The sequence below is a fragment of the Trichosurus vulpecula genome, chromosome 1 (genome assembly GCF_011100635.1).
Source record: "Trichosurus vulpecula isolate mTriVul1 chromosome 1, mTriVul1.pri, whole genome shotgun sequence".
NCBI lineage: Eukaryota > Metazoa > Chordata > Mammalia > Diprotodontia > Phalangeridae > Trichosurus > Trichosurus vulpecula.
This window is the reverse complement of record NC_050573.1, coordinates 287,818,073-287,839,766: the sequence shown is the minus strand read 5'-3', so window position 1 is coordinate 287,839,766 and position 21,694 is coordinate 287,818,073. Positions and strand designations below refer to the sequence as shown.

Here is a 21,694-nt window from a genome sequence, read left to right as displayed (position 1 = left end):
TCTTTCAAGTAATTTTAAATTTAAAATTTGAGATAATGTTTTCCACTTCCCATGGAGTTGTGTTAACATAGAAGCAATTCTTATTTACCCACGTGGATCATTTATGTTCATTGAGGTTCAGCTGTACACTGTCATTCCTGGACTTTCTTGACTTCCTTTCCACCAACTCACAAGACCCTTGTTTTCTAACTTGGCCTATTTTTGCTACCCAACACTGACAGCTTTTTTCTTCTTCTCTAGTCTCTCATTGCTTTACCTTTCTCTATTGTCAAACAAATGGGAGGCCTAGCAGATTCTCTACTAAACATAGAGGACTAAGTATGATGAGAGATGAGGAAAATAGTGATATTCTGAAAGGTAGTTCCAAACTTCTCTGGTTTAGAAAGCAAGGAAGCCATCACAGGATGTCGTGGTGGTGCCTGACTGTATTGGCCGCCCTGTACCTGGCCTTGAACTCATACTAACAGAACTCTACGAGTAAGCCCAGCCCCTTCCCCTTATTGCTACAATTTTGTTTCCATCAGGTTAACAGCCTCATTATTGTCTACTATTGTAAGAAAAACAACAAAAGTTTTGAAAAGCTATTTTGAAAAGACACACTGCAGAGGAAATGGGGGAAATTATCTCACTTCTATCTGTTACATAGAATTCTCTCCTTTTCTCCATAACACTGTGGTAATCATCAAGAGGGGTAAAAATGGTTGAGACAGCTTGGTGGCAGAGTGGATAGAATGCTGGCCTTGGGATAAGAAAGAAACTGAGCTCAGAGCCTACTTCAGACACATATTAGCTGTGTGACCCTGGGCAAGTCAATTACCTTCTGTCAGCCTCAGTTTTCCCATCTGTAGGATGGGGATATTAAGAGTATCTACTTTGTAGGGTTATTGTGAAGGTCAAATGAGCTAACGTAAGTAATCCTCTTTGCAAACTTTGAAGGGCTATATAAATGCTAGCTACTATTATTATGAGCAGTCATACTACTGCCCACTAGATGCTTATAATCTAGCTATGAAATAATAGCAATGACTGTGATGATGATAATAGTACTACTTTTGTTTTTAAGTTGTTTCAGTCACAGCTGAGTCTTCGTGACCCCATCTGGGGTTTTCTTGACAAAGATACTGGAGTGGTTTGCTATTTCCTTCTCATTTTACAGATGAGGAAACAGAGGCAAACAGAGTAAAGTGACTTGTCCAGAGTCACACAGCTAGTAAGTGTCTGATGCCAGCTTTGAACTCAGGAAGAGGAATCTTCCTGACTCTAGGCTGGGCACTCTATCCATTGAGCCACCTAGCTGCCAGTACAAATACTACTGCTACTGCTACTACTACTACTGCCACTACTACTACTACTACCACTACCACCACTACCACTACTACTACCACTACTACTACTGATAATAGCATTTATATAGCCCTTTAAGGTTTGCAAAGCCCTTTACAAAAATCTTATCTGAGCCTCACAACAACCCTGGGAGGCAGGTGCTCTTATTATCCCTATTTAAAAGAGGAGGAAACTGAGGCAGACAGAGGTGAAATCACTTACCCAAAGTTATACAACTAGTAAGTGTTTGAGGTCTTCTGGACTCCAGGTCCAGCAATATCCATTGTGTAATTTAGATGCTTATAATGTGCTTACAAGTTCCTCCCCCTCCCCTGCACCCCACAGAGACTATAAATGTCTTGAGGGCAGGAACTGTTTTTCATTTTTCTGTGTATTCCCAGGACCAGCATAGTGTTTGTTGAATTGAACTGAACTGTAGGAAAATGCACACATGAAATATGGTAAAATGCATTGCAGTGTATGTTTATATACTGAATTTAGTTATAGCAACAATAAATTCTCTGGAAATTCAGAGAAGGGTGATGTTGGTATAGCTGTATCATAAAAAAAAATAGTTTCAGATTTGAAAAGAACCTCAGAAATTATCTAGTCCAACCCTATCATTTTATAATTGGAAAAAACAAGACCCAGAAAGATAAAAAGACTTTGCCAAGAACACAAAGCAAGTGAGCAGCAGAGCCATCACTTGAACCCAGATCTCATGACTTGGCACTCTTTCTAAAATGGCACTATCCTACCTCTCAAATCCTTAAAGGTGAAGTGGCCTCCAACTGGACGTGGAAGCGGCAGCTGGATTTGGGTAGATAGACAATAAAAAAAGGAGATGAACAAAGGTTTGAAATTTAAAATAACCTCGAGCAGTGATTATGCCAACCATGGTTTTAGTTGGAAAGGAGTAGCTTTTTGAGTTGTATTCTTCTGCCTCAGGCAGTTCGGCAATTTTTTTTAAGTATCTTCCTTATGTAAGTCATAGAGATATAGCTGTGATTGGACAAATCCTCCACTAGCTCCATGTGATATAAGGAAATCCTACCCTTTCATTCCTCAGTTTCCTCTTCAAACAAGGATAATCACTTACTTGTGTACTTGACAAGGATGTTAAAGGAGCATAAAAATTATAGCTATGGAAGTACTCTTAGCAAGTTGAAACTTCAATGCCAATGTAAGGTAGCATCGCGGTTTTTCTTAGGCTGTCACAAAGGCATGTAAGAATACTTTGTATTCCTCTTCCATTCCCTTCTCAGAGAAAGTATTCCTTCAACATTGTTACACAGTGCCCTTTGATTCCTTGATTTAATAAAAGGCCTGAAGGGAAGTTGCAGTGACTTCACATCATGAAAAACACATGGGTTTGTCCTCAGTGCCAGAGGATCTCAAGGATATACAGACCAGCTAAGAGGAATCTGAGGAATGGTAGGGGGCAGGGAGGATGGGACGATCTGTCTTCTCAGTCCTTATTGGGTACTGGGTCAGATTTCCCAGGCATCATTTGGCAGACTAAATGTACATTTCAGTCATGGACAACCATCTATTGATTGACAGACATGGCTGTGTCTGATAGTGTTGACTATGTGTCGGCTGGATAGCTGTCACCCAGATGGCAGAATTTCTGTGCCTGCGTGGCTCCCGGAAATTGTAGTAGGGGCAGTGCAACCCTTGCTTGTTTCCCATAATGGCTCAAACCTGGCTGGCTTTCTATGTAAATACTTTTACCAATGGACATTCATGTTTTCTTACTACAATATATTGAGAGTAAAATAATACATTCTGTAGTTCAACTTCTTGTTGTAGCTAGTTCCTGGTATTTACGAATGAGAATTTAAATTCAGTGAGTTGTAAAATTATTTAGACTGTGGGGTGGTTAGTTTTTTGGATTTATTAAGCATGTAGTTTTTTTTTTTCTTTTAAATGTTTCTGTAACTGGCTTTGCTGCACTTCATATTAGTGAGTCTTTAAATTTTTAATTATTTGTAGTGCCATAGTTGAGAATTATTTTCTTTATGAGACAGTCAAGTCTCATAAAGTAACATTTTAGGCATTTCGTTGCTTCTGTAACATGATGTTTAGATGCTCATTAACTTAATATACTTAATGGCATATTTTAAATTTTGTTTGCAGTCCAAAAGTCTTACTATTCCTTCTTCTGAACTGAGAGCCAGATCTCATTTGAAATCCTGTAAGATTTCATATAACAGAAGGAGGTATGTTACTGACTTTTAAAAATTCTTCTTCTAGGATCCACCTACTTCTGTTTCACTTGGACTGAGAATGGAAGAAATGATTTTCAATTTGGCAGACACACATCTGTTCTTTAATGATTTAGAAGTAAGTAGTAATTATTTTCTGTCAGCCATGTAGCATTTGTTCCTTATTATATCACATGAAACAATGGTAGGCCTGACAGGCACTGATGGAGTATTACATTAAGGGAAATAGGGCTGGTGAAATAAATATGAAGTAAAACGATTTTAACTTAACTACATCAATACATTTTACTGTCAAAGTCGTTCTCATGTTATCTGAACAGATGAGTATGTAAAGTAGGATATGACATAATTATATATGAACATTAAAATTTAATATCTAGACATTAAATATTAAACTTTGACTTTTACAGATTTTTAATAGGAAGCTACAAATTTCTCAGTTGCCTTCCAGTATGAGGAAGTTCAGCCTTAGAGCCTGAAACAAATCATGTATTTTTCATATTTTGTCACTTTCAGAAGTATATTCCATTGCAGACTTGCGCTATTTGGTAGCAGGCTCAGTTCTCAAAATAATGAGGTTTCTTTTTTGGGCTTCTGGTATCCACTGCCCTAGCAATCCATGTGTCAAGATGCCAGTGACTTTCTTATTACTTTATGACTTTTTTTTTCCCTCTTGACAACTTTGAAAGATTGTGGTGAAAACTGTTATGGCCACTGAGGGACCTGATCCTTCTGTGATCTTGGATAGTTCACCTTTTAAAAGCAAAAAAATGGCTGCTGCTTCTATCTTCATTATGACAAAACATGACCATAGCTACATTTTACTCTCATCTTAATATAGACAGTTGTTTATTTAAAATCCTGCCGTTAAGCAAGCTTGTGGTAGGGCTGCCAACAGGCATTAATCATCAAGTTGTTGTTTTGCTAGATTTTATAAATGTATGTTATTTCAGACAGGAGAAGGAATCTGAAGGATTCAAATACAACTTTTGCTGATCAAAGTTAATTGGCAGCAATTGGCCTTTAAATATTTCCTCATGTTTCCCTTTTTAAAATCAAGCAAAATGCACCTTATTTAATAGATGAGCCAAAATCATTTGAAAAATGCCAGTGTGTGACAGAACTTAAATGTGGTTTGCTCAACATCTGTCCTATATTTTGATTTCTTTTCATCTGCAAAGAAACTACTCACAGACGAATTGGCAACTTACAGTGCAATAAAATTATTTAAATGTGCTTTATTTTTTCTTCCATTCCTAAGTGAAGTATTTATTTTTACACTTAAAGTAAAATACAAGATTTCTTGCATTTTAGAGTGTTTGCTTTCATTAAGAAAACTAAATGTAAGACATTGCTGCTTTACACAAAAAATGTCCTAAAAGTGAGTGAAGTGTTTGGGATTTATTTTCAGGCTTTTAGAAAAGATTGATAATTATACTTATTTTCAAAAGATGTTTTTAATTCATGGTTGTGTTTCACTCCATAAGAGAGCAGCGAAAGTCATTCCATATTTTACTACTATGTTAAAATGCCTTTTACAAAGTTTCCATTTGTTTCTAATGATACAGAAGAGTCTTTAATTCTGTCCTGGATACAACCATGTAACTCTTATTGATGTTAATGGGTGTTAATAGCACACATCAAGAAGAAATTAGCCGTAATTTGGTATGGTTTAACCATAGCTTATAAAATGGCAAATCTATGTGTGTAAGATGCCAAAACAATGAGTTGAAAAGTGAAAATTTGGGAAAACTGGTGTTGGCCTCATATATACTTTAACCCCACAAATTCAGTCAGGTTTGTTTGAGATTTTGTTTGTTTGCTTATACATTTCAGCCACATTGATGTGTGAGTGTGTAGACATCACTTAAAATAGTACTCTTCCAAAGCTGAAAGCATATTAAAAATTAGTGCTTTAATAATGGAAAAATATTTATGTAGGATCAAATTAAAAGTAATGTTAATATTTCTGAAAAGTGAAGTAGGTTAGAAGGAAGAATGTTGAAATATTGGAACTAAATTTTTTACATTGGTTCTTAAGGTTAATTAAACATTAAGTAAAACATAAAATGTTTGTCTTATAACAGCTGATTCTCTAGGGTATTTTTTCACCTTATTGGTGAGTCAATCATGACTTGTTTAAGTACATTCTGAAATGTATAACAAATAGGTTCCTTTGGTATTTGTTGTCAGAAATTCCAGGTACTTGCTCCAGTTTTTTCCAGCATTTGAATAAGTAGGTTCATCTTTGTGCTCATTTCAGTCATATGTAATAGGACAGAAGTAGAATCCGTTATTAGTCATACTTGGTTTCTTTAAGAAAATGTTACTTAGTGGCAAAAATAAATATATTGGTATAATGCTCTTAAGAGGACCAAAATTATCTCATCAGGCAGGAATGATGTGGTAATGCCTGATTTCACACTCCAATTAGCAGTGTGTTGTGGTAGGGGACTTGAATGTTTTAATTTATTTAAATTGCATGTTTTTAGCATTTTAAGCCTACAGTAGAAGTAATTTCAAGGAGGTTAACAATTTGTTGGTTAGCCTGAAGTGTGATATCTGAACTCTATTTAAAAAAAAAGAGTATTGGCCTTAGTTCTCTTTATAAAAACTTAAGTTACTGCCAGCTACCCCTCTACATAATTTAGGGCTTTTTTTTCTTTTACATCTTTGGCATATTAAATATTCTGCATAATGAAGTACACTGAATGAAGAGTTGCCAATAACTTTTGTGTTATCCTGGTATGTGTTTAAAATGGTGATTTGCTGTGTGAACTTAAAAGGGCTAAAGGGTAATAAACCAACTTAAGATTTTTTTAAAATGAATTTTGAGGTCTATGCAATAACCAACAAAACCTTTTTCATTTTTAAACTAGATTTGTAGAGTACTTAATTTTGTTTAAAAATGTATATGACCTCGTAATAAATAAATCTTGCTTGACGTTCATTCTCAAACCAAGAAAAGAGGCAGGTTTTGTTGTTCTGTGATATTAAAAATGTTTGACACGTAATCTCATGAGTGACATAGAGGCCAAATTATTTTTAAAATTTATAATTTCTCTACCAGTGAATGGTAAAGGTTCTAGCTGTCTCACATACTCTGACTTTCCTATTGATGAGACTGAAGAATGTCCTGCAGATCATTTTACAATAAATGTCTCCATGTGCAATATGATGGTACTTATATGGAAGTCATTTATTAGAGTGACAGTATGGAATTGGAGTTTCTCAATTCCTTTACACAAGAAGTATTACTCTTTCTGACTGAAAGGAGAAAGAGTTCTTTCTGTCAGATCCTTCTTGTAAGACAATAGTGTATTTCTCCAAATAGTGCTGGAGGGAAAGACCTTCAGGAAACCTTAATGTTTTCATTTAACTTGTTGCAAACTAGTGCTCTTGTTAGTCATTTCCATGGTGGAAGAGGAAAAAAAAAGTTTTGTGTAGACCTGAATATTTAAAAAATAATGAGAATAATAATGAAGTAGAGGTTTATATTGATTTTTTCTCTTTGATTTTGAAAAATGTCACTTGACTTAAATCTTATGATGATTGCTGCTGGTGTTGTTGACACTGTATCCAATTCTGTTGAAGGCAGGCAGTCAGCATTATGCCTGATACTCAAGACTGGCCATATTCAAGCTTTTACGGCCTCAGGGCTACTACCTCTACTTTGTTCTGTTCCCTTAGTTCCTACCCCAACTCCCTACCCTTTGAGCAGCCCTATTATGAACAAAGGAACTGGGAGTGGGGGAGGGGGCAAGAGGAGAGTAGAAATTAAAAAGCCAAAAATAAATCTTGAATTAAAACTTCCAGCACCTTAGTCAGTGCCCTGACCATTTTATAGGTATCATAACAGCAAGAAAATGTTGTCATTACCTGGACTAGAATTTAACAATGCCTGAGTAGTTAACTAAATTATGTCAGTGTTAGAATTTCCCAAGACTGCAGATTTACCTTCATAATTTGTGGCCTCACAAATAAAGATGATTGTTTATTGTATACTTTATCATTTGAACTTGATAACTTTTTAAATCTCATATTTAAGTATTGTTGGTAATGAAAGGGGGGAAAAGTTTTGTTGAAATTATAATCACCCACATTAGATATAGAATTCTAATTAACGTGATTTGTACAGATATAGCAGTTATGCTCCCAGGATTAGAAGGAAGCTTTGAGGAATAGTATAAAGAGTGATGGGTTTTTAAGTCGAAATATCAGGGTTTGAGTTCCAATTCTGCCACCTACCATCTTGAGCAAAGTTATCTTGAGCCCCTCTGAGATTCAGCTTTTTGAAGTTGGACTAAATGCTCTCCAAAGGTCCCTATTAGCTCTAAATCAGAAGGAGAAGCATTTAAAGCTATGCTAAAGCTGATTTCATAATCATCACAGTCTTTAAGGCAAAGACAAATAGAATTTTTCTAGAAGTTTTCCCCTTCCTCAAAAAAGGCCAAGGGATTATGAAACTATGGAGACTATTTTGTTAGTCCACTTGTATGAATGCTCTAGAAATTAGCTGGTTTCTGTTATTCAAAAATTAGAGACAATTAAGGTGGCACACTGGATAGAGTGCTAGACTTGAAGTCAGGAAGACCTGAATTCAAATCCAGCTTCAAACTCTTTCTAGCTGTATGAACTTGGGCAAGTCACTTAACTTCTATTTGCCTTTGTCTCCTCAACTGGAAAATGGGGCTCATAATAGTCCTACCTGTAAGGGTTGTCATGATACTCAAATATATATATATATATATATACATACATACATATACGTACACATACATATACATATATACATATGTGTGTATATATGTATGTATGTATATGTTTATGTATATGTATGTATGTTTATGTACATATGTATATGTGTGTGTATAGTGCGTAGCACAATGCCTGTCACGTAGTAGGTGCTATAGAAATGCTAGTTTTTTATTTTTATTGTTTGGTAACTATCTTTCATTTCTTTCTGAGAGCTAAGAAAAACTATAATGAAAGAGAAATTGACTCCAATTCTTGGAAAAATCCTAGAATATATTATTAAAGTATGAAGTGGTTAACATCTCAAAAAGGAAGCACAAATCTCAAAAAGCCAGCACAGCTTCATTAAGAATGTCATGTCAGAGGAAGTTCATCATTTTTTTAAAGAGGAATGCTAAAATATAGATAATAGTATTTAGTATTGCATTTGACAAAATCTCTTATGCTGTTTTTATGGACAAAATCTAGAAATGTAGACTTCAATATACCACAGTTAACTAGATTCAGAACTGGTATGCATCTAGACCCAGAGAATAATCACAAATGATTTCATATCACTTTGGGAGGAGGAAACTAGTATAGTAGGCCAGGAATCTAGTGTTGGCACTATGCTGTTTAATATTTTTTCCAGTGATTTGGAAGACAGCATACTTATTAAGTTGACAAACAGCAAAAATGTAGTAGAGGTAGCTAATAATTTGAATGTGTCATGATCCAAAAAGATCTTGATAAACTAGAACCTTGGTCTCATCTAAGCATTGGTGAATTAAAGCCCACAGGCCAAATCTTCCCACCACCAAAAATTTATTTAGAAATGGAAAAACATTCTTAGCTTACAGGACTTACCAAAACAAGTGGTAGGCTGGATATGGCTTGTAGGCCATAGTTTCCATATCCCTAATTTAATAAACCAAAGTTTCCAAAATCATAGAATTTGAGAGTTGGAAATGACCTCAGTGGCCATCTAGCCACTCATACATGAATGCAGTCCTCACTATATGATGTCCCTCATGAGTCCTTTCTCTTTAGACTGAATATGCCTTTTGCCTTCAACCAGTCCTCATATGATATGAACTCAAGGCCCTTCAGCATCCTGGTTCCTCTGGATATTCTCTAGCTTGCTTAAGTTGGGTTCAAAAAAATCAACTTCATAACCAGATGACGGAAGGAAGGCTAAATATCAGCTTGTTTTTATAAGACCTGAGAGTTTTGGGGAACTACAAACTAAGTATGAGTCAGCAGTGTGATATGGCATCCAAGAAAGCTAATACACTCTATAGCTACGTTATGAGAGACAGTGGTTGGAACCAGAGAGATGATATTCCCGCTATAGCCTTATTTATGCCACATCTGGAGTGCTGTGTTCCATTCTGAGACACACACCACCCCCCTCCCTCCAATTTAAGAATAACAAGTTGAGAATGCCCAGAATGGTCAAAGGACTTCCAGATCATGTTATGTGAAGACTATTTTAAAGAACTGAGTATGTTTAGTTTAGAGAAGATCTGGTGAAGGTAGCATTGGAACATGTGTTAAAGTATTTGAAGAACTGTCATGTGGAAGAAGGTTTGTACTTGTTCTGCTTGGTCCTAAAAGAGAGAAGTAGGAACAATGGGTGATGATGTCAGAAACAAATATTAGGTGTGATAACAGGAAAAAAAATCCTAATAATTAGAGATTACAATTAGAGATGATTCCCGAGGCTGTGGATTTCTTTGCATTGAAAGTCTTTAAGCCAAGCCTCGAAGACCACTTTGGCAATATATTGTACAGGCAATTCTTGTTCGTGTGTGTATTGGACAGACTACGTGGTCTTTGTAGTCCCTTCTAACTCTGAGTGCACTTGCGATTCTGACATAATGTATTCCAGTTGTAAAGAGAAGTGACCTTTTATTATCCATTGTTTTGTATGGTTCATTTTCTTTTCCTCTCCCGTATGTATTATAGAATGAAGCATACCTATTTTTATCATGGAAAAAATTGTTTATGCCCACAGTGTGATTGATGAGATGACAATTTAATTGCTATTTTTGTTATCATTATTAAAATTGGGTTTTTTAACATTATGCCTGTTACTTCATCTTCATAAGATTTTGTTGTATTTCCACCAAAAAGGAAAGCTATAAAGATACATTCAAGGAATCTTTTCATAATTGCTTTGTTGCAGTTTGTGTCAGAAACATGATAAAAGTTTAGTCTGTGGTTAGAGATTTACCACAAGTTAAATACATTCATTCAACAAACATTTATTGCATACCTACTGTCTTCTAGGCACAGGGGGCGGGGGCATTTGCAAAGGTGACTAAAACATGAGAACTGAGGTCTTACAAATAATGTTCCAAATCTGAAACCCCTCCATGAGGTCCAAGAGGTCAAGACTAGTTTCAGAATAATACTGAGATGTTTTCATTTCTAATCCAGCAAATATCAGTAGCTATGACCCATATAAATAAAAGCTTCTTGAGAGATCCTCAGTAATTTTTAAGAGGTAAAGGGAAGGCCATAAAGTTTAAGATCCACTTTTCTAACTTCTTCTTCCTGTTCAGTCAGTCATGTCTGACTCTTCATGTCCTTGTGCACCATGCTGTCCGTGGGGTTTTCTTGGCAAAGATACTGGAGTGGTTTGCATTTTCTTCTCCAGGGGCACTTCTCAAACTTCTTACCACCCTATAAAAGGGATAGGAGTGTGACTCAGGACAGTAAGTATGTGTGGAGGGGAAAGGGCTGAAGGGTTTGAGGCTCTAAATTTACCACTAATAACACTAAATTTGGAAAAGCTACTGGGTTCCAGGCACACTTACACCTCCCACAGTTCACCCTCCTCAGACTTCCTCTAATCTTATGCCATCTGCTCTGTAATTATAAGTGAGGGCACTGTTGTTGACCATCTCCAGCTCACAGTCATGGATACCTGTCTTTATTATGTGAATAACATATAACCCAGATATTGTAACTCCCAGGAAAGGCTTTTGTTGAGTCAAAAAGCTAATAATTGTGGCTAAAAATTGGATAGCACTATTTACAAAGCGGGTAGCTAGGTGGAGCATTGATACAGTGCTGGGGGGGGGGGGCAGAGCTGAAGTCAGGAAGACTCATCTTCCTGAGATCAAATCTAGCCTCTGATATTAACTAGCTGTGTATTCTGGTCAAGTTACTTAACCCTGTTTGCCTCAGTTCTTCATCTGTAAAATGAGCTAGAGAAGGAAATGACCAACCACTTCAGTATCTTTGCCAAGAAAACCCTGACTAGGGTTACATAGTTGGACATGACTCAAAAACAACTGAACAACAATTACGAAGTTCTTTACATCATTTCATCCTCACAACAGTCCTGTGATGTAAGTAATCATTCAGTCCACAAGCATTTATTAAGCCCTTACTATGTGATAGGCTTTGTGCTGAGTTCTGGGTATGCAAGAAGGAGCTTACATTCCAACCAGGGGGATAGCATGTAAATAACTATATGTGTATACAGAATATGTGCAATATAAATGGAAAATAACCTTAGAGAAAACAGGGGAGTAGTTGGGGGTGGGTGGGAAGGTGTATAGAGCAGAGAAAGGGATTGGAATTGGAACCAAGAAAGACCTTCTAAGGAAGATGAAATTTAAGCTGTCTTCAAGGAAGCCTGGAATGCTGTGAGGTAGAGGTGAGACAGGAGGGCATTCCAGTTCTGAGGGATAGCCAGTACAAAGGAATGGAATTGGGAGATGGAGAGTGTCACATGTGAGAAAACAAGTACAATTACAATTTGTTATTCAGTTTTTTTTCAGTTGTATCTGACTCTTCATGACCCCATTTGGAGTTTTGTTGGCAAAGATACTGGAGTGGTTTCCCATTTCTTCTCTAACTAATTCTTTACAGATGAGAAAACAGAGGCAAGTAGGGTTAAGTGACTTGCCCAGGGTCACACAACAACTGTCTAAAGCTGGATTTGAACTCAGGCCTTCCTCACCCCAGGACTAGTGCTTTATCCACTGTGCCACCCAGCTGCCCAACAATTGAAATTTATAAATGAGGAAACAACCTATGTGACCTTGGTCAAGTCACTCAACCCTCTGGATCTAATTTTTTTTTGTTTATAAAAAAAAGGTTAGATTGGATGATCTAGGGGAGGCAGCATGGAATAGTGAAAAGCAAATTAATGCCACAGTCAGGATTTTAGTTTGATGTAAATCCCTTATCCCAGCTCTGCCACTTTATACTATGTAACATTGGACAAATCCTTTAACCTTCCTGTGCCTTAATTTCCTTTGTAAAATGAAAATAGTAGACTAGGTGGCCTCTCAGGTTCTGCTACTATGACTTCTAAGTTCTCCAACCCTAGATCAAGGATCTTATAATCATGATTTTAAATAACGAAGTAAATGATTTGTAATGTAGAATTCTCTAAACAGCATCTATGTTGAGGACTATTATTTCCCATCTAAATATTTGTTTTACCTTATAGTTGCATACAATTACTTTCTTTTCTTAGATACAATATAAATTGAGTTTATATATTTATGTAATTCATATAGTTATCCCTTCCACATTGTGGGGACTTGGGGGCATGATCTGAAAAATCCACATAAAAATTTTTTGCCCTCCTTTCATACCAGAGAATTCTGAATTTTTATTTTATGGGGTGCTTACAGTACCTTATTGTAAAATTTGGGTTGGTACTATATAATACTATACACATATTTTATGCACTTCTCAGTTTCTGAGGTTTTTCTTTGTTATTGCTGCTTCCACAAAATTCTCCCCAAAATTCCTGTTTAATTTATTAATTAAAGTTGCAATGTAGAAGAGATAACTGTGTATTATTCCAGAAAAGGTTGATATTAAGTCACTTATGAATTGTCCTCCTTAACATTGCCATATTCTTTTGGCATGAAACAAACATTTTATGCTTCTTCTCCCCAGTTTAAATTAAAGCATACCACTTAGGGAAGAGAATTCTCTTAATGTGGATATATACCTGATCCACAGAACAGGAGCAGGCAGTCATGGAAACATGCTGTCAGTCTTAGATACACATGCTAAAAAAGAAACTTAAATTTCAGCTATCTGAACTGATGGCCTTTTAGTGTCATCTCTGACAGGTTTTTGATTTAGACTAGAATCCTTGATTTTGACAGGTGTGCATCATTATTTTAATCTGAGGAAGAGTAATTTAAAAAAAAGAGCTATATTTCTTTACCTTGCTAGGAAGTTTGCTTAGTAGAAAAAAAAATACAAGGTGTCCTCCTTTAAAAAAAAAAAAACTTTGAATAGGGCAGAAGAAGTCCTGTAACTCCAACTTCCCAAAGTGTGTTTCAGTTGCAGTCTCGAGAGGCTTCTCCTATTTCAGTACTATTACAATAAAGTCTCTATCTGAGCTCAACCCAGTTCAATAGGCAAACATTTTTTTAAACACGGGAGGGAAAAAAAGCTATGATTCTTCTTGCTAGTGTGATCTTACACGACTCCTTGGGGTGGGGGGTAGCTTGTTTTGATGTTGTTTAATTTTAAAGTTTATTTCCTCATCCTCAAAAAAAATGGTTTAAATTCTCCCTATCCTCCATTGGATACAGTCTCTATGGAACCCTCAAACCCAAGATTCTGGCCTCAGGTAAAGCTCTCAAGCTGTTTGTTTGAGATTGAATGTTTTTCAGTTTATCTTCATCCAGTTTTGATGAGATAAGGAATTACCAGGAAAAGACCAAGTCATTTTAGGTGAGAAGATTCAGAAAAATCCAGAATTTAAAAACAGAAGGTGATTGGCCTAGAAGCACTGAGATTATCAAAGGTGTGAAAAGCTAAAAATATTTTCCTTATTAAGGAAATGGGTCATATTACCTCTTTTACTATACAAAAATAAAGTTATCTAAATTTTAAAGTAAGCAACACTTAATCATCAATGAGTAAAGTAGTTCTTGCCGCTTACAAAAATATAATTAAGTTATAACCATAATAATAATTCCTTAAATGTTCAATTCTTGCTCACATCTGTCCCTTTACTCCGTTCACCACAGAAGTTCAGACCTTGATGACATTTCTCTTGGATTATTAGAATAGCCTCATTCTTTCTTCCTTACAATCCATTTTTCCCCTGACTTCCCAGAATATTTGTGGCTCCCTTTGCCAATAGAATAATGAGGAAGAGAAGAAGGATAGTGATGATGATGACAATAGCTAATATTTATGTATTGTTTTAAAATTTGCAAGAGCTTCACAGATGTTATCTTATTTGATCTTCCAGAGACCCAGTAAAGTAGGTGTTCTTGTTACAAATGAGGACACTGAGGCTGAGAGAGGACTTGGCCAGGATCATACCAATAGTAAGTAATTGAGGCAGGATTCAGATACAGGTCTTCCACGTTCCAAACCCAGGACTCTCCACTGTTACCTAGCTACAGAATCCTTAGCTTGTCACTTAAGGCCCTCCAGAACCTGGTTCCAAGCTCCCTTTTCAGCATTAGTCCATACTATTTCCCTTCACACACTGTACCCCTGCAAAACTAGATTGTTCCCCATTCTTCTATGTCACCTCCTGCCTAGATCACACTCCCTCCTTACCTTCACCTGTTGAAATTATCCTTTTCTTTTAAGCCATCTTTCATCTCAGATGCCTCCTCCTCCATGAAGCCTTCCCAGATGACACCAGTAAAAAATGGCCTCTTTCTCCATTTCTTAGAGAGAGCTTGGTTCCTATCACACTCTTCTTTGCATCATACTCATTTCTGTTGAAGTCTTTTTGCACCTATTTTAAATTCCTCGGGGTCAAGGAACTCTGCCAATTTTGTTATTATATACCTTACCTCTCAACACCTAATGTATACTTAAAAAATGCTTGTTGAATTGAATGAAAGTCCTGCCTGTGGTCTCTCCCACTCTATTATATTCTGAATTTTGGTGCTATAGCTCATTGCTATGAGTGGTCCTATCAGTCTTGCCAATTGAAACCCCTCCAGGAATTCTTATCCTGTGATATTCAAACCCATATTTTCCCATAAATCCTACCTAGAGGATCTGTTCTGCTTTAGAGAAACCTTCCTCTTAGGATTATAATGTCTTTTAGTTTTACTTAAGCTGCCCTTCTCTTGTCTTTTATTAGTTGATTACATTAGATGATCAACTTCCTTAAAATTTATCACACCATTCTCCAATTAATATTCTTAAAACAATCTTAATTATCCTACTCTCTTGCTCAAAAGATTTATATGTATTTATATTAGATGAAATCGACTCCCCAGTCTCTAACATGCAAGACTTTTTATAATCAGTATCCATTTTACTTACCCAATTAAATATTCTACTAATTCCCAACACTAACCAGGCAGTCCAATTTCCTTTCCTCCCACCCATGACATAAAACATGCTGATCTCTTTCTTTGTGCTTAGCTAACTAGCATTCACTCCTCCTTAAAATGTATATTCCCCACTCTGACCACAGCTTAATTCCTGATTCCTCTCTAAAGCTTTTCTCAACTGTTATGCACTGCAGTGACCTCAGAACTTTTGTACTTATTGTCTGTATTACAAAGTTTAGCACTATGCTAGGCACTGGAAGAGATACACGAATTGTGTGTGTGTGTGCGTGTGTGTGTGTGTGCGCGTGTGTACGTGCACGTTCAATCCCTGCCCTCAAGGAGTTTACATATGGGGGGGGGTAGAGTAGACGTATAAACATGGATTATGATACAAAAAAGAACATAGCTGCTAATGCAAGTGCGAACAAGATGCTTTAAGATTTACAAGGATGGAAAGACAATATATGACAAGGAGTATAAGGAAAGACTTCCTGAGTAAGGTAGCATTTGAGCTGGGTCTTATAAGGGTAGGATTTCAATAGGAAAGGATAAAAGAGAGTTCTGTGCTTAGGGAAAAAAGGCACATGAGTAAATATTCAAAGGTGGGGGGAAACAGGGTTTTTTCTTCAAACTGAGTAGAACAATTAGGCTCAATCTTGGAGTATATAAAATGAAACACTATGAGATGTTCTTTGAAGTTATGTTAGTGCTGTATTATGGAGAGCCTTGAATGCCAAGCAATAAAGTATTATTGAACAGTGAAGAAAGATCTGTTCTCTAAGAAAGATTAATCCATCTGGAATGAAGGATTGAATGGAATCACTTGAATTTTCCATTATCAAGATGGGGTAGGGTACAAGAGAGGTAGGATCTTTTAACATCTTGATGCTTTAATTGCTTCACACATAAAAGTACCTGATAATTTTGCCTAGCAAACTTAAAGATATATCAATAAGACTAACATATTCCAATCAAAAATTGGTTTTTGGAAGGAAAACAGTATGCACAATCTATCTCTATAATCCACATACCTACACATATACATATACACATACTTTATTGTTAGAGCAGCAGGGTTGACCTTATACACGTTGACTGAGTAGCTGAAGTCCGCCTTGGAGGCCTTGTTGTGCCTTCCCTCTCCCTCCCCTACCCTTTTTCAGTTCTTTGGATGGAATAAAGGGTTAAAAAGAAGTGATTGCAGAAAGGGATAAAAGGTTTCCTGGTTTGGATGTCTTCCCCTTGCTTCTGGCAGCAAGTTTGCAATAAAGGGAATGACTTTTATGGGAATGTGGTTATTCACAGCAAGACTACAGTGGGTGTCAGTATGAAAAATTCTTCTTTAGCAGATTCTCACAGCAGGAATAATAGATCTAAAAGAAAAGCCACAGAATTTACAAAGAGCATTGACTGGTGCCAGTGACAAATTACGTTTGCAAAATGATGAGCAAAGCCATTGAAAATTGAGAAATCGGAGTAGCAGTAAATCAAAGATGTGTTTGTAAAAGCAGTTCTACCTCAGCATTCAAAAGACATTTGTATTAGCCATGAATATGAGTGACTTTCTTTTCTTTCACTTTTTTTTAGTTCCTTGGATAATAATTCTTTCTATACAAGTGAAACCTTTGTACTCTTACTTTTTTCTCCTGTTCCCTTCTAATATATACTAAACATTTTTAAGAAGGCTGTTGAATATTAATGAATTATTTCTTCTATTTCTTTTCATTTGGATCTATGCAAATATATACAAAAATTTTCATTCTCCTAGACTAATTGCCAAAGAAGCTTCACCTGGTGTCAGCCTCCTATGGAATGAATACTGAGGAGTTAGTCATGGACTCTAAAATCCTACACTATACTAAATTCCCTAATGTTATTGTACACACTAAAATGAGAGGGGAAAATAGCATTTTATTTCTATAGGCTTGCTTAACTTTGGGTCCATGAACTTTTTAATAGTTTGATAACTGTATTCAAATATAATTGTTCCTTTGTAATCTTATGTATTTTATTTTATGCATTTAAAAATATTATTTTGAGAAAGGGTTGATGGACTTCACTAGACTGGCAAAAGGGGCCCAGGACATACAAAAGATTAAGAAACTTTCCTCTGGAAAAAATACATACTTGTGCCTAAATGTTAAGTATAAATAAGGTAAATCCATCAAAGTTCATAATAAACAAAAACTTAAGAGACTTAAATAAGTAAAAACAAAAGTGAATGATTAAGAAAGCACTAATTTCAGTAGCACATGAACTAACATGTACTAGAATTTGCAGTGGAATTTCTTTTAAATTCCTCATTTATAGTAAATTCCTCTGCTTTTACTTAGTCACCTTCCTCACCCCCTTCAACACACACAAACACACACACACACACACACACACGCATGCACAAACAGTATTTATATACATATAACATGGTCATAAGATAAAGACAACATTTGTCGTATGAAAGACTAAGCTCTTAAAATATAGTGAAACTGGCACTTTGCATTAACATTGCACTTTCTAAGCACTGACTCTCTTTAGGTGAAGCCATTGGAAAGGAGACCAGTCAATTACATGCTAAATCTGATAGGTGAATTACTTTTTCCTATTCTTAAATAAACCCAGTTAATGTTTGAGAGGAAAATTCCACATGTGAATATTATGGCAAATGCATTTTAAAACAGCATCTTGGACATGCCCCCTTACTTACCTCATCATATTTCATATTCTAGAAGAGAAGTTTGGGAATCCTAGGATTTGGAATACACTCCAAACATTATCTGTAATTTGATTCAGTACTCTCCTATAACTTAAGCACTTCTGTTTGTTACCCTTAACAAATCCTTGACAGAAGCTCTCAGTAAAAGTTGAAATATAATATAAATGTGGTTCTTTAAGCATTTTATGCTACTTTATCTTATGACTATCAATATAAACAGAGTAATAGGCTTGAATAGTTAATAGCTTAGCTCAGTTGATTTACCATAATGTAATCAGTCTTGGGCAAACTAGGTTCCAAGGTAGTATAAACAGAGCTTTATTTTTTAATTACTTTTTAAAGACTGTCCCATAAAAAATTCTAAAATAAATTCATTAAAGTACCTTTTTATTGTCAGCCTTTAAAAACACTGGTAAGGTGAACTTTCTTTTTGCATTTTCTGTTTGAAATCTAGTTTTCTTTTCTTTCATTCTGATTCAATAATTTTTACCATATATGTTACATATATACATATATATATATGTTATCAAAGTCATCTGTTGCTTACCTACTATAAAACAGGACTTTAGTTAAAATGTATATAAAGAAAAAATTCATCCAAGTCTGTTATAATTCCTTGACTTGCTCATCCACAAATTGCCAAATGGAATGAAGTAGATTTCAAGAACTCTCTTTGTTCCTTGTATCCTGTGCCTGACCCACAGGTAATCTGCACCTTTTTTTCCTTCAGCATGAAGTAATTGTGGTGGGAAAGCAGAGAAAATGTGCAGGTCACAAAGTGCAAATGAGACAGGGATGACAGGTTCTGCCAATTGAGTGCCAGTATTGAGAAGCTGCGAACCATAGAACCTGCTTTTTCACATGGATTCTTGTTGTAGATTGGAAAGAATTTCTTGATAATGGGTGAAACAGGTCTCAGCAGCATTTAAGCTTTTTAGTACCTCTATTTGAAGCTTTGTCATACCTTTAGAAACTGAAGTGGAATTGTGTTATTCCACATCAGTAATTGCAAATGCCTATAAGAGTGACTGAATTGTCATTTTTTTTCAAAGAGTAATATAACAGTAAAAATCCGGTTTTAGTAAATCAACTAATAATCAAAAATCTCCAAATTCCAGTAGCTTACCTTTACATATCAGATTTAGTTGTCAGGGCTAATTAAAAGCAAGATTCTGCACATCTTTTGTCTCATTTTCTTCTTCATCTGCTTCCCTTTCTTTCTACCCACAACCTCTGAATCATAAAGAAGCTCAGGAACTCTCCACTTTGCTTTATTTTTAAAAAGAAGTTATAAAAATATTTGAAAAGCCAGAAGTTGCCCCCGAAGCCACTGTGGGTCCAGCTCTGTTAAAAAAAAATCTATGTCACTCAAACACTAATCACCGTAGAAAGTCTTCTGTATTACTGAATTTGCCTAGAATAGGACAGGGTAAAGTGGCCTGCTTTATGGGGTGATGTGATTTTAGAGTATTACTGTTCACTTGTCAGAAGCAATATGTATACATTACACCGACATTTTTTGTGAATATGCTTCAAAATACTGACTGCCAAGGAGCCTTGATGTTAAGCATGCCATAAGATTGAACATTTTTCATATTTAGAATGGATTGACTCTATTTTTTTGTGAGGCAATCAGGGTTAAGTGACTTGCCCAGGATCACACAGCCAATACGTGTCAAGTGTCTGAGGCTTTTTTAAAAGCTTTGTATACAGAGGTGTACAGACAGATTTTTCTCTTATTTGGTAGAAAGGACAGAGCAGTAAATATAAGTGCCTTATGGTAGGACAACAGAATCCTCTGATTACTCCCTTTTGTTGGCTAACTTCTAGCTAGTCTAAAAAACACACTGGTATAAAGACTTACAGTAAATAGATGGTTCTCAAGTTGTGGAATATTTTTCTTTTTCTTTTCTTTTTTTGTTACTTTGCAAAGCAAGATATTAAAACAGTTTACAGAATGATAGATGTGGCTCTAGAAAGAACTTTAGAGATCATTGAATTCAATTCCCTCATTTTACAGATGAAAAAACGGAAGACCAGAGGGTTTGTGACTTTCCCAGGTTCACATGGCTACTAAGTGTCAGTCTTTCTGACTCCAAGGCCAGTATTCTATCTACCGTACCAAGATGCCTTTCTAGTCAACAGTGTAGTGTTAGTTTCCTTATGCTAAAAGGGGAAACCAAAGCAAACATAAAAGGACAATTAGCAGATTTAGGCTTTGTAACTGTTGTCTTCTTTGAGGACATGTTTGCAATATTATTCATTTTTCTCCCTTTTAGAATAACTAAAAGTCAATGTGTCTGCTTTTTGTTCAAAGACTACAGATTTATTTGAGCTTATTTTTCAAGTTTTGTAGCTCAGAAATACAGACTATCAATGTGTTACCATTACATCACTGTGATTGGCAAGTTCTACCGGTACAGATAACAAGATTCATTGGGACAGTTGTAATTTCTTTTTGTATTAATGTTCCTAACTAAATTGAATAAGATAGTGTATTTTTACATAATTATGGCACAAGTGAAAGGTCTGAGGGAAAAATACAACCACTATGCTATCAAAGCAATGTAAATATTTGTAGAAAAATTCTGCCATAACTTAATATTTTGCATGTGAGACTCTGTGCAAAATCTTAGTTATTCCTGGGGCTTGGTCCAAAATAACATGTCTGTGGCCCAGCCCTGGAAGGCCAGAGATGATGATGGAGCAGAAAAAGTTAGATTGAGGCACAGGGCCAAAAATAATGAGAGAGAGAGAGAGGTGGGGGGGGAGTGAGAGGAGAGAGAAAGAGAGAGAGAGGGAGAAGAGAGAACGAGGTAGTATTTTAGAGATAGAGGTTGCTATGACTGTTTTGTGCCACCATCACCAAAGTTGGTATTTCAACTGCTTGAAAATCAGTGTGGTAGAGTGGATTAAGTGCTAGCCTTGGAATTGGAAGAACCCTGCTTCAAATACTGCCTCTAATACTTATTAGCTACATGGGCATGGATGGGCAAATTGCTTAACTTTGCTCAGTCTGTCTCCTCATGAGTAAAATGAGGACAATAATACCTGTAGTGGCTACTTCCCATAATACTTACAAGAATCAAATGAGATTGTGTGGTGTGTGTGTGTACATACCCATAAATATAAGTTATGTTTATAAAGTCACTTAAAGTTTATAAAGCACTTTGTGTATTCACATATGTATGATACACATATGCATCTATATATACAAAGTGCCTTATAAAATTTAAAGTATTATGTAAATATGAATTATTATTAATGTGTTTTCATTTTCCCCAAGAATCCATGAGAGCATTTTACAATCCAACACTGACCTTGCTTAAATTCTTATGAGGCCAGGGCCAAAAATTAATGAAGCTTATCAGTTGTATTTATTTTACTCTTCTATGAATCAC

At 35.9% G+C, this 21,694-nt stretch overlaps 1 protein-coding gene across 6 annotated transcripts in view; it reads left to right on the top strand.

The window, feature by feature from the left end:
- EYA1 (EYA transcriptional coactivator and phosphatase 1) overlaps positions 1–21,694 on the top strand; it is a 159,649-nt gene that overhangs the window by 106,205 nt on the left and 31,750 nt on the right. For 4 of the 6 annotated variants that reach the window (XM_036765883.1, XM_036765859.1, XM_036765874.1 and 1 more), the window contains one exon: positions 3,580–3,669. The exons of the other annotated variants lie outside the window; for them this stretch is intronic. In XM_036765883.1, coding sequence (XP_036621778.1) covers positions 3,580–3,669 — 90 coding nt within the window. The remainder of the gene's footprint in view (positions 1–3,579; positions 3,670–21,694) is intronic. 6 annotated transcript variants of the gene reach the window in all.